Source organism: Echeneis naucrates, chromosome 20 (genome assembly GCF_900963305.1).
Source record: "Echeneis naucrates chromosome 20, fEcheNa1.1, whole genome shotgun sequence".
Lineage (NCBI taxonomy): Eukaryota > Metazoa > Chordata > Actinopteri > Carangiformes > Echeneidae > Echeneis > Echeneis naucrates.
In genome coordinates this window covers 18,415,499-18,434,357 of record NC_042530.1, presented here as the reverse complement: position 1 = coordinate 18,434,357, position 18,859 = coordinate 18,415,499, and the positions used below count along the sequence as shown (strand labels likewise).

The window sequence follows — 18,859 nt, the reverse complement described above, 5'->3', positions numbered from 1 at the left end:
AGGGAAGGGGGCATGAAAGTATAGAGGGTGCAGGAGGTGGAGGCAGTACAAGCTACAAGCTACACTAGCAGATTCAGCGACTAACCTCATCTACACAATCCTATATTCAAGTAAAATCAACACACCAACACAAGCTGACTCACCTGGACTAACCGCATGGTGGCAAAGAGGCTTAAACAGGCCACACCCCCGACTTAAATACACTTCCCCTTCCTGGATTTCTTCCTCTGCTTCTCCCTAGAGTCTGTCTATCTTAAGAGCTCCCCCTGCTGGGCCCCCAGATACTATTACCTATTCTAACCCAAATCCACTGACTAGATCTTACTGCCTCATCTGACATTTCCTTCACTATTTTCCTCACCCTCTGGCCGCTTCCTCCTAACTCCCTCAACAAAGCAACAGCAGATCTTGCTACAAACCCTCTACATCCTACTTCCACTGGAAAAAACCTAACCTTCCATCCTCGCTGCTCAGCATCCTTACCTAAATCTGCATACCTGAGCTTTTTCCTTTCATAAGCTTCTTCAACTGAATCCTCCCAAGGCACAGTCAGCTCTATGAAATATACTTTCTTTCTACTCCTAGACCACAAAACTATATCAGGCCTTAGCTTTGTGCAGGCTATTTCCTGGGGAACCACAAGCTTTCCTCCTAAATCTACCTGCATCTCCCAGTCACTAGCATCCTCTAAACTGCCTTGCTTCCTCATTATCCTATTAACTTTCCCTCCTTCCTGAACAACCTGTATTGCAACTCTCTTTGTCTTAGACCCTCCTAAAACTGCCTGCCTCCGTATATCTTCAATAACTGCAGCTAAGCTTTTTAAAACCTGGTTATGTCGCCACGTATATCGGCCTTGTGAGAGACTAACCGTACAACTGGACAAAATGTGCTTTAGAGTTGCAGTACCTGAACACAATGAACATAACGGGTCTCCATTTACCCAGAGCTTTAGGTTCTGGGGAGTTGGCAAGACATCATATGTTACCCCTATCAAAAATCTAATCCTACTTTCCTCCATATTCCACAGCTCTTTCCAACTAAGCTTCTTCTTCTCTACACCTTCCCAGTTCAACCACTGTCCCTGCTTAGCCTGAGCCACTGCCCTCGCACTCCTTAATATTTCCTCCTGTCTACGCACCTGCTCTACAACCAGCTTCCTCTTCTCTTTGGGACCTGCTCTACTCCACACCGGTTTGCCTGAGCCAAGCCTCAAGCCTCCCCGGCCTATCTGTACATTACCCACAATCTCGGTATGCCTAAGAGCTGCTTCTGCTTCCTGCACTGCCATTCTTGGATTCCATTTTCTCCCCTTGGTTGGGTTCGGAACCACTTTACTAACAACCACATCTTTACTCCCAGATAACAGGAGCTCTGTCCTAACCGTAGTACATTTAAACTCCTCCACTAAACTAGATACTGGGAGCTGTAGTATGCCTTTCCCGTACAGTGCCACCATGCTTAAACATCTCGGAACCCTGAGCCGCTTCCTAATGTAAAAGCTTACTAGTCTTTCCATTTTCTCTGCAGCAGATATTGGAATCTCATATACTGACAGTGGCCACATCAATCTAGGAAACAATCCAAACTGCAAACACCACAACTTCAACTTTCCTGGAAGTACTGATTTATCTATTCTGTCCAGTCCCTCAGCAACATCTTTCCTAAACTGCACTACCTGTTCTCTGTCATTCAAATCTGCCTTGTACCACCTACCTAAACTCTTTACTGGTTTTTCCCTACTCATTGGAATTGCTTCTTCATCTATTACAAACTTTCGATCACTTAATCTTCCTCTACTTATTGAAATACTTCTAGACTTACTAGGCTTGATTCTCATACTAGCCCACTTTAAGTTTTTATGAAGTCTCTCCAGTATTCTTTTCATACATGGCACCGTCGTAGTTATCAACGTCATGTTGTCCATATATGCCCTAATTGGTGTAAGGCGCATCGCATCCTGCCGCCTCTCTCCACCTACAACCCACCTAGAGGCTCTAATAATTACCTCCATCGCCATTGTGAATGCTAATGGAGAAATCTTACACCCTGCCATAATACCTATTTCTAACTTCTGCCAACCTGTTGTAAAGCCTGCCGTACTTAAACATAGCCTGATATCCTGGAAATACTTTCTTACTAAATTGACAACTCTAAAATAATCAAACGCCTCCTAAATAAGACTATGTGGCACTGACCCAAATGCATTTGCTAAGTCCAAGAATATCACATGCAAATCTCTTTTCTCGCTCTTGGCTGCCTGAATTTGATGCCAAATCATGCTAGTGTGCTCTAAACACCCTGCGAAACCTGGTATTCCTGCCTTCTGTGCTGAAGTATCTATTAAGCTATTCGTTTCTAAATAACTAACTAGTCTCCGTGCAACTACACTAAAGAAAATCTTCCCCTCTACATTCAGGAGAGAGATCATACGAAACTGACTCAACTCTGAGGACTCCTTCTCCTTGGGAATAAGAACACCTCCTGCCCTACGCCATGCTCTGGGAATAGACTGTTTCTTCCAAACTATTCTTAATTGCCTCCACAAAAACTTTAGGATATCAGGTGCGCTTTTATAGACCCGGTAGGGGACTCCATTTGGCCCTGGGGCCGAAGAAGCCTTCGCACGCCTGACTACCTCCTCAACCTCCTTCCACCTAGGTGGTCTAACATCCATTTCTTGATCTATCTCCCCTAATGGTGGCATGTCAGGTGGAAGTCCTACTACTCTATTCTGCTCTGAATCTGAATATGTATTTCTCAGGTACTCTTCTACTTCTATCTTTGTCGCTTTAAGCTGCCCTCCCTTTTCCTGGCTAAACAATCCTTTAAAAAACTTGAACGGGTCCCTGTAAAATGCTGTTCTTACATATTCTTTCCTTTTTCTCTTTTTCCTAAGATTTTCAGCCCTTCTAAGCACAGCTAGCCTATTTCTCAATCCCTCTTGCAACACATTAATTCCCTCTCTCTCCTCCTCTGTAGCTCTTTTCCACTGCTTTCTTAATTGTCTTCTTTCTTTAACTAATTTCTCAATTTCTCTTTGCCATCTAGACTTAGCTACCTGTACTCTTTCAACCCTCTTTCTATCTTGCACCCCAAATCTTAAGATAGAAAGATCTTAAGACACCTTAAGAGTAGATTATGTCTCCCATTTTTTCTAATATATCACTTGCATCTCCTCCTAGTCTACTCAGAATTATTGACAAGTCCCTATTGACTGTCTCCCATTCCTTGCTACTATTTGCCCGTGGCCATCTAACTCTAGCTTTCTGCTCCATATCTCTCTCTCTAACTGGCCTATTCACCTCAATGTCAGCTGCATCCCTTCTTATAATCTCCTCTTCCACCCCTGTGGCTGTGTTGTTGATATCCTCCGAACTGTGGTTTTCTACCTGTCGCTGGATTTCATCTGACTTACTCAATCAAACTTACTCAATTCTTCCTTGATGCACTCTAAGGCCTCTGACTGATGTTATTTTCTGCCAACCACAAGGACAAACCTGGAGCATCTTTCCCTCTAATCTACCGTCTTTATTCCCTCCAGCCACACTCGCTATGCCCTTCAAACTATTCTGCCCACATCTAGTCCTAGAGAATAGGTCCGTGCCCCTATCCTTCACTGAGTCACATATCCAACTCGTAGTCTTATCCGTTCCAGTATCTGTTACCGTGTAGTCTGCCTGTGAGTCATCTTCCACCCCTGCTCTCGCTGACCCTTGGGGTATTTTCTTTAAGTGACTTGTAGCTTGTGCTGGTTGTGACAAAGCTGTTGCGCCTTGCCACTGCTACCTTGGATTGCTAGTCCACGGCAGCACCTGTGGGGTCTTTGCCTCCTGTCAGCTGTCTATCCAGGCTGTCACATGGTCTTTCCCTTGTTGTCAGCTGCCCTATTCACAGCAGTCACTAGCTATGCTAGTTTCGGAATTTAGAGAAACACAAGAAACTTGTGCGACAAAAAACTATATAAAAATTTTAAAATTGTAACAAATAATATATATAATATATGAAAAGCAGTGAATGAACGCTCAGTTTAAATGAGCAAGGGGATCCAGAGAGGAAGACTGGAACTGACAGGAGGCATCAGTAGCTAATGAATAACGGAATGGGATGGTAGCTGACAAACTCCAAGATGAAAAACCTATCTGCAGCAAGTCCAGTACAGGTGCTAGGCAGAGGCAAGGTGAGCAGGCTGCAAAGTCAAACAAGAAGTGAGGCGCCATCATTGTCAAAGAGCAAAGGGCCTCATTATAGTAAACCCCCTCTCTTTATAAGGGTTTGGCCCGCAGAAATTGGCTAACGAGCCCCAGGTAGTACAAGCACAAACAGCTAGTACTACGTGACCTCATACTGCCACACTTGGATGTGGTTAGAATTGGGGGACACAGACAGGGCATGGGAGCCCCCTCATTTGCAGGCGGTAGTCTCTCATGCACTCCCCAAGCCCTCGATCTCTACTATGTGGAATTGGGGGTGCAGCCCCTCAAAGCTTAGTGCTACATAAGATGGGGTGTGATGGACCTGCAGATTTAGGCTGCTCTGGAGCAGGTTCCAGGCTGCAGGAGCCTGTTTACCAAGTTCGGTGTGGAGTTTGGGAACAGTTAACCGTTATGTTTCACTGGAACGAACACTGTCGCTATGGGTTCTGATAATGTAGCCACTCTGGCATCTACTAGATGCCAGTGAGTAAGTATGCATATGTCTAAGGACGGCCACTCTGGGCATTTAAGGAGCAGTGATGTGTGAGAGCTTTGCAGCCTGTAACAAACCTCAGAGCACCATGGTACACAGTGACAAGGGATTGAAGACAATGTTCAGGGGCATGCTATACAACAGATGACCATAGTCAAGCACAGGCAGAATGGTAGCAGCAACTACTTTTTTCCTTGCAGCAAAGGAGAAACATGGCTTGTTCCTGAAGAAGAAACCCAGCTTAACTTTCAGCTTTTTGATAAGGCGGGAAAAGATCCCGCGAATCTTCAAGCAGTTCGTCTTCCTCCACCAAGCACCAGCAACAGCGTTTGTTTTCTTAGTCGTAAGTATCTTTTTTTTTTCTTTTTACTCTGGTTTCTATGTACCTGCATTAACCAGTGGGGTGAAACCGAGCTAAGCTAACGTCATATCCGTCATTATTTCAGCCGTGTGCAACTCCGTGGGAAATAAAATTTAAAAAGTAAAAAAATCAGGGACTATCAGACTCATCAGGGTATTTTGCTGGATGTCTCTCAAATTAAACCAAATCCAGCAAAAAGCTCAACAGTCTCTGGGGAAAGTTTGCTCAGACAAATAACCTCTGTCAGACGTCTCTCATCACAGAACCAGAAGAGGTCAAATACTTTAACTTCATCAACGACAGACTGGCTCAGATCCAGTGGGTGCACGGAGATCGCTACATCGCCCCTCCTAACAATATGGACAACGTGCTTGTAGCGGCTTTCACCACGGCCTACGGCCACTTAAAATTGTACAGTTATTTGCAACCTATGCAGGACAGTGAGTTCTTTACTTTGACACAGACAGCCTCATTTACCGCACTAGGAAGGGACAAAACACACTGCCTCTGGGTAATTATCTGGGAGATTTGATGGAAAAATTAGACGGAGACAGCATACAAGAATTAACCTGGTCCTAAAAATCGTGCTTATCAAACCAGGAACAAGAAAAAAGCGGTCCTCAAGGTCAAAGGTGTTACGCAGACGCACAATTGCTGTCAAAGTCAATTTTGACAGCGTCAAGCGGTTGATGGAGGACTATGCGAGACAGAGTGCTGAGAGAGGGGATGAGGAGAAGGAGAGGGAGGGGTTCAGTGAAGCCCCTCAGCAAAACATTGTAAGGGATAAAAGGGGATTTCTCTTAAAAAAATTCTTCTTTTCAGAAAAAATTTCGCTTTGTGTTTGACAAGGGACGGCTGCTGCCTACGGGTCATACTTTGCCTTTTGGTTTTTAAAAAATGTGACACCATGTTGAAGAAATTGATTTTGACCCCATATTGTTCTTGCATTTTCATGCCACATTGTAGGATCCAGCGGCTGTGGAAAAACTTTTTTTGTAAAAAATGTATTGGAAAACATGTTATGAATCGTGTACCTGAGAATATTGTATAAAGTTATACTTCTTTTCAAAGCATGTACGAAGAACTGCAAAAGAAAAATAAAAATATAAAATTTGTCGAAGGACTGCCGGATTCTTTTGAAGATGCTCAATAATTTCCCCCTCACCAAAAGCCATCTCATTATATTGGATGACGTGTTATTACAAGTGTCATCCAGAAGTGGTAAGAATTTTAATTTTTTATATTTATATTTTCTTTTTTTTTTTTAAATATGAGCGTGATGCTGCTGACCCAAAATGTATTTTTACAAAAGAAAATACAGTTGTACCATCAGCTTAAACAGTAATTACCTGATGCTGTTTAAAAACCCACAGGATAAATTTCAAATCAACATATTGGCTGGCAACAAAGATGTCCCAGTGAAAAAGATTTTTTTCTTAAGATATATAAGATATATATTTCTTAAGATGTACAACCGAAAGTGATTTGGATGAAAAAATTAGGGCTGTATTAAATGAACCGGGACTAACCCCCTATGAGAAAAGGAGCTCCACACCCTATAGCAAAGATATCTCACCCTGGTCAAACAAGATGACAGAGAGGCAGCGGTGAAGAGTCAACCTACACCTGCTGCTGCTGCTGAAGAAGAAGAAGAGGTGGAGCCGCTGCAGCAACAGGATTAGACAGTCTCTGAAGTACTGCAAAACCTTGCTCCTCATAACCGTAAAAATGCCACCTGTATCATGAAGAAATTAAGCAAGAGCAATGGTGGATGGACTCCAAAGGGTGAATTTGTTTATAAGGGAAGGACTGTGAGAGGTTCTCATTTAGTGGACCTGATTAAACATTTGTCAGCATGTTATATTAAAAAATCCCAGAGACCGGCGCCAAAGGGCTGGATGGGTTTTTTTAAATACTCTGATGGAGGTCAACATTCCCCTATTCTCCGTGATTAATCCTCAAGCTCGAAAACAGCAGACTCAGAATGGGGGGGATGAGGAGGAAGAGGAAGAGAGTGGTGGTGGTTTTGAAACCACTCGGAAGAAAATCATCCTATCCCTGCGATGGAGCATGCCCCCTGAAGAGAGAAGAGAAGATGATGATGATGAAGAAAAGGCCCCTCGTCCATCTACACCCTCGGTGGGGAAAAATATAAAAAGAAGAAACCTCTGTGGATCAAATTTTCTCCCTGAACAAATTTGCATTTTCAATAAAGTTTATAGTTGAAAAAAAAAAAAAAAAAAAAAAAACCACGCTTGAGACCGTTTTTTTTTTCTGTGTCTTTCTTTCTTCTTCTTCAACTTGTAACAATCTTTAAACAGATTGTGTGGTGAGAGTTTACAACTCATCGTACAGCTTTGATATTTTTTCACTAAATGAGTCACCATGTCGTCATTTTTTAACGCCTCGTCTTCACCTCCGTACAGAGATAAAACATTTTCAAAAGTTAAACTGCAGGCTGTAGACAGGATGTGTCATAGCTGTCTGCCGTGGTATAACACGGTTTTGCAAAGTTTTTCTAAAAATGTTAAAATGTCTTTAGGGTAGTATATAAATAATAAAATAAATAATAAATTGGGAGGGAATCCAAAAGAGTCGAAAAAAGTCACGATTCCATCTTCTTCCAGAGCCAGCCAGTGTTCTCCGGGATCATGTCAAAATTTGGTACACATGTGGACAGGGAGTGTGTGAACCATATATGTAAAATTCAACCAGTTTCATAGTGAAAATTTTGAGATATCACTGTTTTCACAAAAAATTTCTAACTTGTTTGTTATTTTTCAAAAAATATAAAAGTGTTCGGATGTGTTTGGACAAGGCCTGGTGCAGGCCTTGTCCGAACACCTCACCAGCAGGCCTCACAAGCAGAAAGTCTCTGGAACTCTGACTGCTCACAGACTTTTAATTCTCTCTGCATATTCCTCCATCATCGTCAACCAGTTCTTGAACAGAATGTGCAAACATCTCTGAAAACTCTGCATTCATTGTTGTAATACTCCAACACAAACTCGTCTTCATACAGTTCACTCACCTAATGGGTGGCTCTGTACCATCAACCTGATGGGGTACTCTTGATCTCCCACGAAATGTTGGCTGCAATTCTTTTTTTCGGAACTCCTGATGATTCTGCTTCTTCTTCTTTTTTCACTCTCAAATTTGATACACCCACCAACATCAGCACTGACCAGTCTGTCAAGGTGAGTGTCGCTCTCGATCCCGTCTGGTTGTAAAACTTTTTCCAACTGGTAAAAAAAACATCTCTTGTGAGGTATAATTAAACACGTACCCCCAAGCACTGACAGTTTCCACTCTCTGTGGAGAGCCTCGGGCGCTGGAGTCTGAATCCGACACAAATATACGTCACCCGCTTCTTGGGAGCTCCTCATAATTCGTGATAACTGGTTACAGTAGTCGCGCCGATCACCACAGTCCGAATGGTAGACTCTGATTTTATGTTGTTTTCAGCCATTTTTTCTTACTCTTGCAAAAATACTCTATTTGCTCTCAACACTTTGGGGTCCAAACAGCCTCCACATCATTAATTAGGAGAATTCATTCGGAAGCACAATGACCATGACAAAGGTCATGGACAAAACCTTGTTCAACAAAGGCCTTCATATTACGTTTGATCACAATGCGAGGTTTAGATTTGGGACAGCAGGAAATACACAATGATCACTTATATCAATTACAAGAACACCTGTCATTGAGTATTTGTGTGGGACATTAGTTAAGAACACTTAGGGACTTATCTAAGAGAGATGCATGCATCTCTTAAATTGTCAGTGATAGGTTTTAACCAGTCCCAATTTGGGTCTCCAGACACTATGATTTCATTATAATTCAAATTAGCTATCAATTGAGTCAGTGCAGAACATGTGTAGCAACCCTGTAAATACTTCGACATTTAGGGCCAGAAATTCAAATTGCTGAGTGACTGATACAGACAATAAGATATTAACAGAGAATTTTGACTTAACAAAAACTGCAATGCCCCCACCTCTTTTTGGACGGTCAGCTCCTAAGCCAGGTTTCAGAAAAGATGATAACATCAGCATTTGTTGATTTGACCCAAATGCGAGGCAAGTCAATTTTAGGGAGCACACTTCGAATATTTAAATGGATAATACCCAGCTCTGTCCTGTTTTTAAAATCAGCAGGAGTATTACAGGTAGCAATATCCGGCCCAGGATTAGGCTGTATGTTTCCTGAGATCAATAAAGGGAGAAGAGGCAGACATCTTTTCATGCATCTGTTACTAGAAATTCTATATTGGAAGTTTGACACCATTGCAGTAACAATAAGAGACTTCTCTGAAACAACAAAGTTCCAGGACAGAGTTGCAAATAATACTTAGCCATTCTGCATAGTTAAAAGAGTCCACATAGTGATCTGCTGCCTGCACAAATAGCAAATTATGCAAAACATTGGTTTGGACATCTGGAACAGCCGGGGTGGAATGTACTTTCTCCACTCACCCTGTGAGGGACGGTTAACCCGAAGGCCCAGAAAGTCACGACAGAAGACATTGTGTCTGTATGAAATACGAATTATAGGGAATGAATTGGTGTGTGAGAGTCTTTGTCAGTATGTGCGTGAGTGTGCAGCGAGGGAGGAGGGACACAGCGGTTTGGGATTGCCGTGTCCAAGGAAAGGGGAAGAAAAGGTGACAAAAGCCTGAATAGGTCGTGCATCAAGGAAAGCAGTAAGGAGGAGGCAAGTACCTGACCCGAAAAGGTATGACACGAGCAGGCAGGCGGAAGCAGTAGGCCTCAGAGCTGGACAGATAGGGCCCAGAATGCAGCATCAGGAGCAACAGCAATAGTCCTCAGAGCTAGATTAGTAGGCCCCAGGCTGTACTAGCAGCAATAAGCCTCAATGCTGAATAAACAAGCTCCGGACTGACTGAGAAAACCAAGGCTCTGGTTCAGTTCCCGAATTGCTGCAGCAAATCTAGACTGAAGGCAAGCCCCACTGTAAAGAAGCTGGGTGGCTGAGGCTGCCTCAGTAAAAACAGTGTGAAGACAAACCAGCAGCTCACAGCTAGTACACCGCTCCCAAAAACAGAATAAAGTGGCCACAATCCTTAGAGCAAAATGTTTTTCGAATGTTTAGTCTTTTTACAAACATTTTTCAAAAGCTTGAAAATGCAGTATGATCCATTAAAATACAATAAAAGCTAGTATACACAAGCACTAAACAGGGACAATTCACAAGCTGCTCACACAAGCTGCTGTTATTTGACTTCCAGAGCCTTGGCTGTGCGTGGAGGTAAGCCACATCAGATGTATGGTCTTTCTCACCTATGGTCATGAGAACTGAATCATGACCAAAAGAACAAGATTGCAGGTACAAGCGACTGCAATTAGCTTCCTCAGAAGGGTAGCTGGCTTTTCCCTTAGAGATAGGGCGAGGAGCTCAGAGTAGAGCCGCTGCTCCTTTGCATTGAGAGGAGCCAGTTGAGGTGCTTTTGTAACCCAATCTGGTTAGGATGCCTCCTGGGCACCGCCCTTGGGAGGTGTTCCAGGCACGTCCAGCTGGGAGGAGGCCCCGGGGCAGACTGAGGACCAGGTGGAGAAATTATCTCTCCACTCTGGCCTGGCAATGCCACGGGATCCCCCAGTCAGAGCTTGTCAATGTGGCCGGGGAAAAGAATGTCTCGGATAAGCAGATTAAGATGGATGGATGGATGGATAGATGTTCTTATTTGATGAAGCAATATGACTTTTTGGAGACACAACATGGAGTAGCATGTTGTCAAGACTGGACTTCGACCAAATCGAAATGCATGGTTCAAGAAACAAAGTATCAGATAAACAATGATTTAATGAAAAGTATAAACAATCTACAACAACAATCTAACTACAAAAACAACAGAAAATCACTCACTTGAAGAAAGCTGAAAACACTCTTTCAAGGAACAACTACTAAGCTGGAAAAAAACAAAAACAAGACAAAGTATCAAAGAAATACAAAACCTGGCTGGACATGAAACTTGGCATGGAAGTACATGCGCATTCTCTGACATGAAAACAATATGAACAGGACAAAGGGAGACACGTACTATATGCACACACACAACGTAATGGGAAACTAGTGAGACAATCAGGGCAGGGCAGATGATCAGACCAGAAGGAAACAGACAAGGGGAAAGGGTAAATTACCTGAAACACAAAGGCTCTGCTTTTGTATCCAGGCATTCTGCACCTGGAAGCATTTGGAATATCCAATGAGTCAGATAGTTTGCATTGTATATCCTTGTGTTCTTGTCCATTTCTTTTCTTAATTTCCTCATACAAGGGTGCAAGTTTTTCCCCTGCTGGCAAAGGATATATAAATTTGTCCACACACACACACACAAATTTAGTTTCAAATTATCTTTTTCCTTTGCATGTCATTTGTTGCAAGAAACGTAGCAACAAATGAGATTGACAAATGCTCTTACTGTGAAGTGTTTGATCTCAAGCAAATTAAATCAAATCTAATCTAATAAAACACACTGGCAACTGCTTCTTTAAACAGATCTTTGTAGGCACAAAGTTGCAACTGTAACAAGTTTGTAAATGCAAATATTATGGCTTTGGCCTATAGAGGCCAATGGCACTATTAATCTAAACAGATTTTTCCTCCTCCTCCTCCTCCTCTGATTGTCCTAATGCTCTTAGTGCTCTTGCTCATTGATGTGAGTGTGCGTGGTTATCTGTCTCTGTCTCTGTATGTTGGCCCTGCAATGGACTGGTGACCTTTTTAGGGTTTACCCCGCTCTCGGCCAATGTGAGCTAGGATTGGCTCCAGCACCTTCTACGACCCGGAAACGAATAAGCGGTTGAAGATGAATGTGTGAATTAATAGAAGATTAGAAGTACAAAGTCCTTCCATCTATTACAGTATACATTAATAAATGTTCTGCTTGTATGAAAACCAATAAATAAGCTTAACTCTGAAAAATTATTCTGAAAAATATTGCTTACGTTAGATTGTTAGGGACAAAAAAAAAAAAAAAAAAAAACTGTCTTACCTTTCTTCCTCCATAAAATATGCTTGTGATGATGCCAATGGCTCTGTTGATAAATTTATCTAGCCCCCACACAACCCCAAACCCACTCAACACGGTTGATATCATTTTAAAGAAATAACATGATTTAATGAAGTAACGTGCATAGTATGATTTATAACAGCAAGAACTCAGTGTCCACTACATTGGCCAAAAATCTACGTCTGTGATGTCAGTTTACATTTGGCATGGATCAGAGGATTTAAAATGGGTTTATGTTTACTCCCCTATACTATATGAGCATAATGTCGATGTGAACATCTAACTGGTTGAATTAAGTTCAGTCCAGTGCCATTAACATAAAACAGCTCTTAGTGTACACAAACAAAGGGGGTGAGGTAATAGTATGGAATCAGAACAGTCTCATAATGAATGAACTCTCACAGGGCTTTTCACAAATGCACATGCTTTGTTTTGTAGTTATATTTCGGACTTCTGACTTTCAGACAAAATCTAATTCGGAGGCACACTTGTTATGTAAATTCACGGAGCACAAAAATTGCTGAATGTGCATTTATGAAATCTGTATATTGAATTTTGAGACTGCCTTGATGTTGCACGTCAACCAATGTCACCATTTGCTGATAAAGCCTGGCGCCTTAAAGTCTCAGTGACCTTTGTGTTACATCTGTTCAGATGCCTATTTTGCTGGTCATGACAGCAAAAGCAGGTCCTCAACTGTAACTGTTCTCTGTGGTTTCTTTACAGTTAACATCTGGGTGATGAGAGGGCTGTCGGGTAAGCATGTCCATTCATCCACTCACCCATCCATCAGTCTACCCATCTGTCTATCAATCCATCTCTATAACTTCAGCTGCAGTCATGACCCTTACCCAAGAGTTAACTTTCATCTATACTAATATAAAATATGGAGGGAGCAATAATGTTGAGGGTGACATGCAAAAATCATACTGATGGTTATTTAATGTGTAGTTGTGTAGGCTCTTAATTGTAGCTGTCAGTGTGCACTTTCTGAAGACCTGTTGCCTGACTGATTAATGTTGTTGGGCAGAATCAGCAGAAAAAAATCAGTTTTAATCACATGAAAGAATGCTTATTTATTTTAGATATTTTCACCACCTTCTTACTGACAGCCCTTGAACTACATTTTCTCAGCCATTGATCTACTATACAGTGCTCAACGTAAATGAGTACACCCCCTTTGAAAAGTAAAATTATAAACAATATCTCAATGAACACAAAAACAATTTTCAAAATGTTGACCAGAATAGGTTTTATATAACATTTCTTTAACTTATAACATGAAAAGTTAATAATATAACTTAGAGAACAAAATTTTCAGTTTTACTCAACTTAGGGTAATGCAAAAATTGTTGCTTGATTGTTTAGTGTTATTTTTCGAAGGGGGTGTACTGAGCTGAGCACTGTATATACAAATACTTTATCATGGCACAAAACTTGTACCAGAGCCACTTAAGCCTGTTTCCCTTAACTGATAGACAGTGGTAATGTCTTGTCCCAATTAAGAGCAGGAGTCTATTTTACAAAGTTTTACATACCCAGGAAATGTTTCAGGGATCTTCAATTAACCTAACATGCTCAATATTGCGAGTCCATCCTACAACCTTATCTAATTATCAGCACATGTACATTAAAGGGGTGGAGTTGTCAACTTTCATCTTCAAGACCTTGAGATTATACTGACTGAATGTTAAGTAATTTGGATCAAAACTGTAGCAGAGGTTTGTTAAAGTAGGACACGTGGAAAAATTTGTAAAATCTGCCAAAAATCTAAATTTCTAATTAAAATTTTACATTTCAGAAGTGCCTCTTTCACTCCAAGAGATCTCAGCCTCCTTAACAGATAGTCTGCTATTTATAAGATGTAACCCTCTCAATGGCCATTTCCTGGATATTCACTGGAGTCGGGAGGGAATTTACCGCCTGTGAAAGTCCACCATCTGCTTTGGTTTTCCCTGGAGGTGGTTCCGCTGGCACCATTCCATCAAGGCCAGTGTCAGTTTTCTGTACTCCCAATCTTTGATGCAGTAGACGATGACAGTCATCACAAAACTTTTGCAAGTGGCAGATGGGTAAGTTGTGGCAGAGGTCTGCAGTGCATTGGGTGAAGAAGAATGGAGACAACTGTTCCTTCCAGGGCCCCTGTCCTACAGATGACTGTGCCATTCACACATTCCTGTGCCCCTATATACTATGGCCAGTTTGTGAAGTAGCCCAGGATCCGGGATGACAGGCGAAGGTCCCTCCCTGAGAATTCCAACCTGTCTCCTGATAGTGTGGGTTTGAATGTGTGGCATTGGACAACAAACTCCTCACAGTGCCTCCAGTCTTCTCCAAGTGAGAGAGGGCTTGATATTGGAGGAAGATGACGACCTCGTCCAGACCATTGCCAGGTTGGTAGGCATTAATTGATGCAAGTCCATCGCTGAGCTCAACAGGTGGGGAGATGCAAAAGGGACAGCCCCACTAGGATGTTCATCAGGTGGTATGTAAGTGCCACCAGCCTGTAGCTGTCAACGTCCTTTGGATCCTTTGGATGTCAAGTCTTGGGATGTGCCACACAGGATGTTTTCCAAGTTGACCATGTGTTCAAAAATCCCACTCAGCTGGTACCTTGCTACTTACAAATCCTGCTTTTAGGCCAAATGCCCCTGGACACAGTTTGATTTTCTTTTGCTGTTTTTATCTATGAGAGAACCCAATGAAATAATTTGCCACTGTTGGTACACCATCTGCTTAAGTTCAAACAATGTTCATCTGCAGAGTTATGATCCTTTGTGTGGAAGGCCCTTTGTACCACACCTGCTAAGTTCTATCCCTCTCTCTTTCCCCTAAGCCACTGATGGTCTCAGCACAAAGCCCAACCCCCCCTGGCCAGGGAAAGCCTGCAATGAGTCGCGTCTGCAATGGGAGGTAGAGATCTGTGGAGAGGAGTTCAAGCAGGACATGGCTCACATAAATCCACAGCACTGGTGTAACCTCACTCACTTCATGAGGTATGAATCAGAATGTTTGGTTGCTGTCAGACTTTGATAGTTGTGCATCAGAATACAAGGAGTTTTACCATATATATATTTTTTGTTACATAAATAATATTTTAACCATGAACCATTATATTATGCATATTGAACCAATCGGTGTCAATTTTCTGGAAGTAGTTATTTTAACCCACATCACCAACCATTTTTCTGAACCTTTTAGAAACTTGCAATAAAAAAGGAAGAATGGTGGTGGACAGGTTCAGCACTGAGGACTGGTTCAGTTTGGAGGACAGGCCCAGGTTAGAGAACTGGTGCCTAAGACTAGTACATGTTCGTGGGCAGGTTCAATATGGAGGAAAGGTTCTATCCTGATCCTCAGCAACAGCAGTTTCATTTTCTTTTTTTAAAAGACACTGGTTGTTTCTTGAATAACATTCTGGCATTATCCAAAAAATTAAGAATTAGTGTACGCCAGATCTGTCACTTTGTTAAAAGCTGTGAACGATAAGAGACATCTGATCTGAGTGCTGCTGTCTTCAAGTCATTGGGCTCCTTAGCTGCAGCACAAATAATGAGGATCTCACATCTGCACCCTGGCAGTTTTCAATCTGTTGATCAGTCGAACAATAATGAACAGTAGTATAGAATGAACAGAGTTAAACAGTAATCTCTGTCGACCATTGCAGCTGGATGGATGAATGTGGCTAGGCTTGTCATAGTTGTTTGAAGCCTGTGATTCCAGGCCATTATATCTATCTTTATCCAGTTAATTCCTGCCTCTCACCTTTGGCCCATGTCTGTTTTCCAGACATAGAGCACCGTGAGACTATAGCACAGTAATATTCACAGGGGAGATCAGTATCAACATAATGTCTGAGTCACTGATTCACTGAAAAAGTGGCTCTAGGACGAAGAGCAAGTGGCCTAATGCACATGCTCTGTATTTGTGGAAAGCAGCATGGAGAAAAAATAAAGTTTGTGTCAGAGATTCAAATGAGGATCTTATTGAAACTGTCAAACTGAAAATGTCAATACGAATAATCAAAGAGTCATCATGAAAAAAATTATCATTACAGCTTTGTAAAATTGACTTTCTTTGCTTTTGCAGGTCTATACCTGTGCTTGACACCAATAATACTAATTTCTTGTCTTGCTGTTGTGCTTCGGAGCAGATTCAATCAGTCCCTGTGTGGCACGCATGCTAATTTGAAGTCATCACAGTTTACTAGTGATAATAAATTGACCATCTTGATAAGCAAGCTTCATATTAGTCATTTATATCCATACATTAGATTAACACCTTAAGGCCAAAATTGCTCGAATACCCTAAATAGCTAGCTTACGTTTAGCAATAGGATGATGCTGGAGAATTTACCATGGTATGTAAGGTCCTACTTTCTCTCAGTTTGGGGCTGCATAGCAGCCAGACAGAAAAATATGCATTCATGGGTGCTACGGAACTACTGAAACCTCCTCTTTCTCTTCCTCTTCACATTAAAAATATCCTTTGATCCAGAACTTTATTTGTGATTGTGGGGAATTACAGTAAAGAAATGAAACATTTTCCACAATCTGGAAAGATGCACTACATTATAGAATTGTTTATCAGGGCACCTATGATTTCAGATGGAATTATTTTCAGATGGAATTATTTTTTCTGAAGCTTTGGGACTGGCCATGAAAACCTCAGTTTTATTGGCCAGTCAGTTTTTTGCTTGACTAGTTAATGTCACAAACCAGAGTCCCAGGGCATTTCATCTTCAGATTGGAGCCAGTGTGGACTTGGAGACAATGTGATTGTTAGTGTAGCACTTGAGAACACAAACAGCTCCTGGATGTCATTAGAAAAGGAGCTGGACCTGAATGACTAAGATGGATGGAGGATGGAAAGTTTTAGCTAGTTGAATGGATTAGTCAGAGCAGTGAAGTCTAGCATCTGGAGAATTAAAAGTATACCCTCAGCCACAGTGATTGATTGTGTACTAACCTCCAATGGTCTGAATAATACTAGATCAACCACCTTGAGCGTTTGAATGGTTTTGTGCTCTAAGAAAGCTATATGCTTCAACTGAAGGAAGCTCTGACTTCAAATCCTTTGCCTCTCTTTTTCTCATCTTCCTCCCTAGTGAGTACCACCTCTTCACTCTCTGCACAGAGACCAAGTCCCACACCGTCCACTGCTATTGGCCCAATCCACTAGTGGAGAGCTACATCATCCTAGTACACAAGCACTTTTTCTCCAACTGCACCATGGAGCATGTGGTGTGGGTTGATCCACCAGACAACACGCTCACGATCCTCATCTTCATACCCATATTCCTCACAATGGCCATGATAACGCTAGTGGTCTGGTGCAGCAAAAAGAGTGATATCCTGGACTAGCTATTCTTAAAAAGTGTTTTCATTGGTCACATAACCCATCAGCTGCTCTCCAGACCACCAACCATCCTGCAGAGACAAGGAACACAGTTCACATCTTACATGTGCCACCAGTCTACCACAGCCAGCTAAGCTATCTAAACTTTTATGTTGCAAGCTCCACCTATGGATTTTTAAGATAGATGTGTGGTATCAGCCCTCTTGTGCTCCAAAATATTAAAGTACCTTTGAAATGCAGAATTGGGAGCTTCGTCTCCTGTTTGGTTCAGATAGAGCTTTGTCTTTCTGGGCAACAGGGACAAAGATCCAATTAAGACACAGACTATGTTGATATTTTGAATGACTTGATGCTTGGGTGATTTAGCCCCTGGATCAGGATCTAGACCCTAGAGCGCTGTATTGTTGCTGAATGCCAAGTGTCCTCTGAGCATAAGCACCATTGACTGGACTGAGCCTCCCAGACACACATAATTGAATACGATACTGCAAGGAATGAAACTGTCAAGTATGAACTAATATAGATTGTGTTGATATGATCTTGCAGTTGAATGGAAAGAAAAAAAAAAAAAAAGTTTCTATGGAGACCAAAAAGATCTGTTACAACACTGTTGCAAGCTGAGCCTAATTGACTGTTTATGGCAATGTTGCTTTTACTGTAGGATGACCGTTTGCTCAAATAAGAAACAATAAATATCATCTGTTACTGGGTTCTCACACTTTAAAGTTATAATCTATGTTGTCTACTTTATCTGCACTGCCTCTGCACTCAGGCCACACGTCACCTATCCCCAGCAAAACTCAACCAAATTGTTTTCCTGCATTCTGTGTCATTTAGGCATTTTCGTGCATTTGTAAAGCCAGAAATGCTATGACACTCTACTGATTGATTACTATAAGCAAAAGTGACCACTCAATGAGTTGTTATTGCAAGTAATCGGATATGTTACTCATTTCAGTCCTGTGATTCTTTACTTAACCTGCAACAAGCGAAGCGTGAAGTTTCCAGAATGTTCAACTGATACTGTGGTATACAAAAACTGTGAATCTTAATATATCATAACATGATGATAACAAAGAACCTAGTCGGATAAAATAGGAGGAAACCAGCCATTCTTTTACTTCACCTGGTGTCATAGCTAAATTCTACCCTCCAAATTTCACTGAAAAATATCAAACACATTCATTCATCTTTTTCTTGCATAGGGTTTTGGAGCCAATCCCAGCTCACACGGAGCAAGGGTGGGGTACACCTTGGACAGGTCACCAGTCCATCGCAGGGCCAACATACAGAGACAGACAGAGACAAACAACCACTCACACACACACACACACACACCTACAGGCAATTTAGAATCACCAATTAACCTAAACATGCATGTCTTTGGATGGTGGGAGGAAACCGGAGTAACCGAA

At 41.8% G+C, this 18,859-nt stretch overlaps 1 protein-coding gene across 3 annotated transcripts in view; it reads left to right on the top strand.

Moving 5' to 3' along the window:
- Positions 1-18,062, top strand: part of LOC115061234 (receptor activity-modifying protein 3) — a 37,959-nt gene extending 19,897 nt beyond the window's left edge. Inside the window, exons 2-5 of one of the 3 annotated variants that reach the window (XM_029529521.1) lie at positions 12,813-12,842; positions 13,888-14,479; positions 14,923-15,082; positions 17,194-18,062. In XM_029529521.1, coding sequence (XP_029385381.1) covers positions 14,452-14,479; positions 14,923-15,082; positions 17,194-17,449 — 444 coding nt within the window. In that variant the 5' untranslated portion in view covers positions 12,813-12,842; positions 13,888-14,451 and the 3' untranslated portion in view covers positions 17,450-18,062. The remainder of the gene's footprint in view (positions 1-12,812; positions 12,843-13,887; positions 14,480-14,922; positions 15,083-17,193) is intronic. The other 2 variants (XM_029529519.1, XM_029529520.1) reach the window with 2 other exon arrangements.
- The last annotated feature ends 797 nt before the right edge of the window (positions 18,063-18,859 follow it).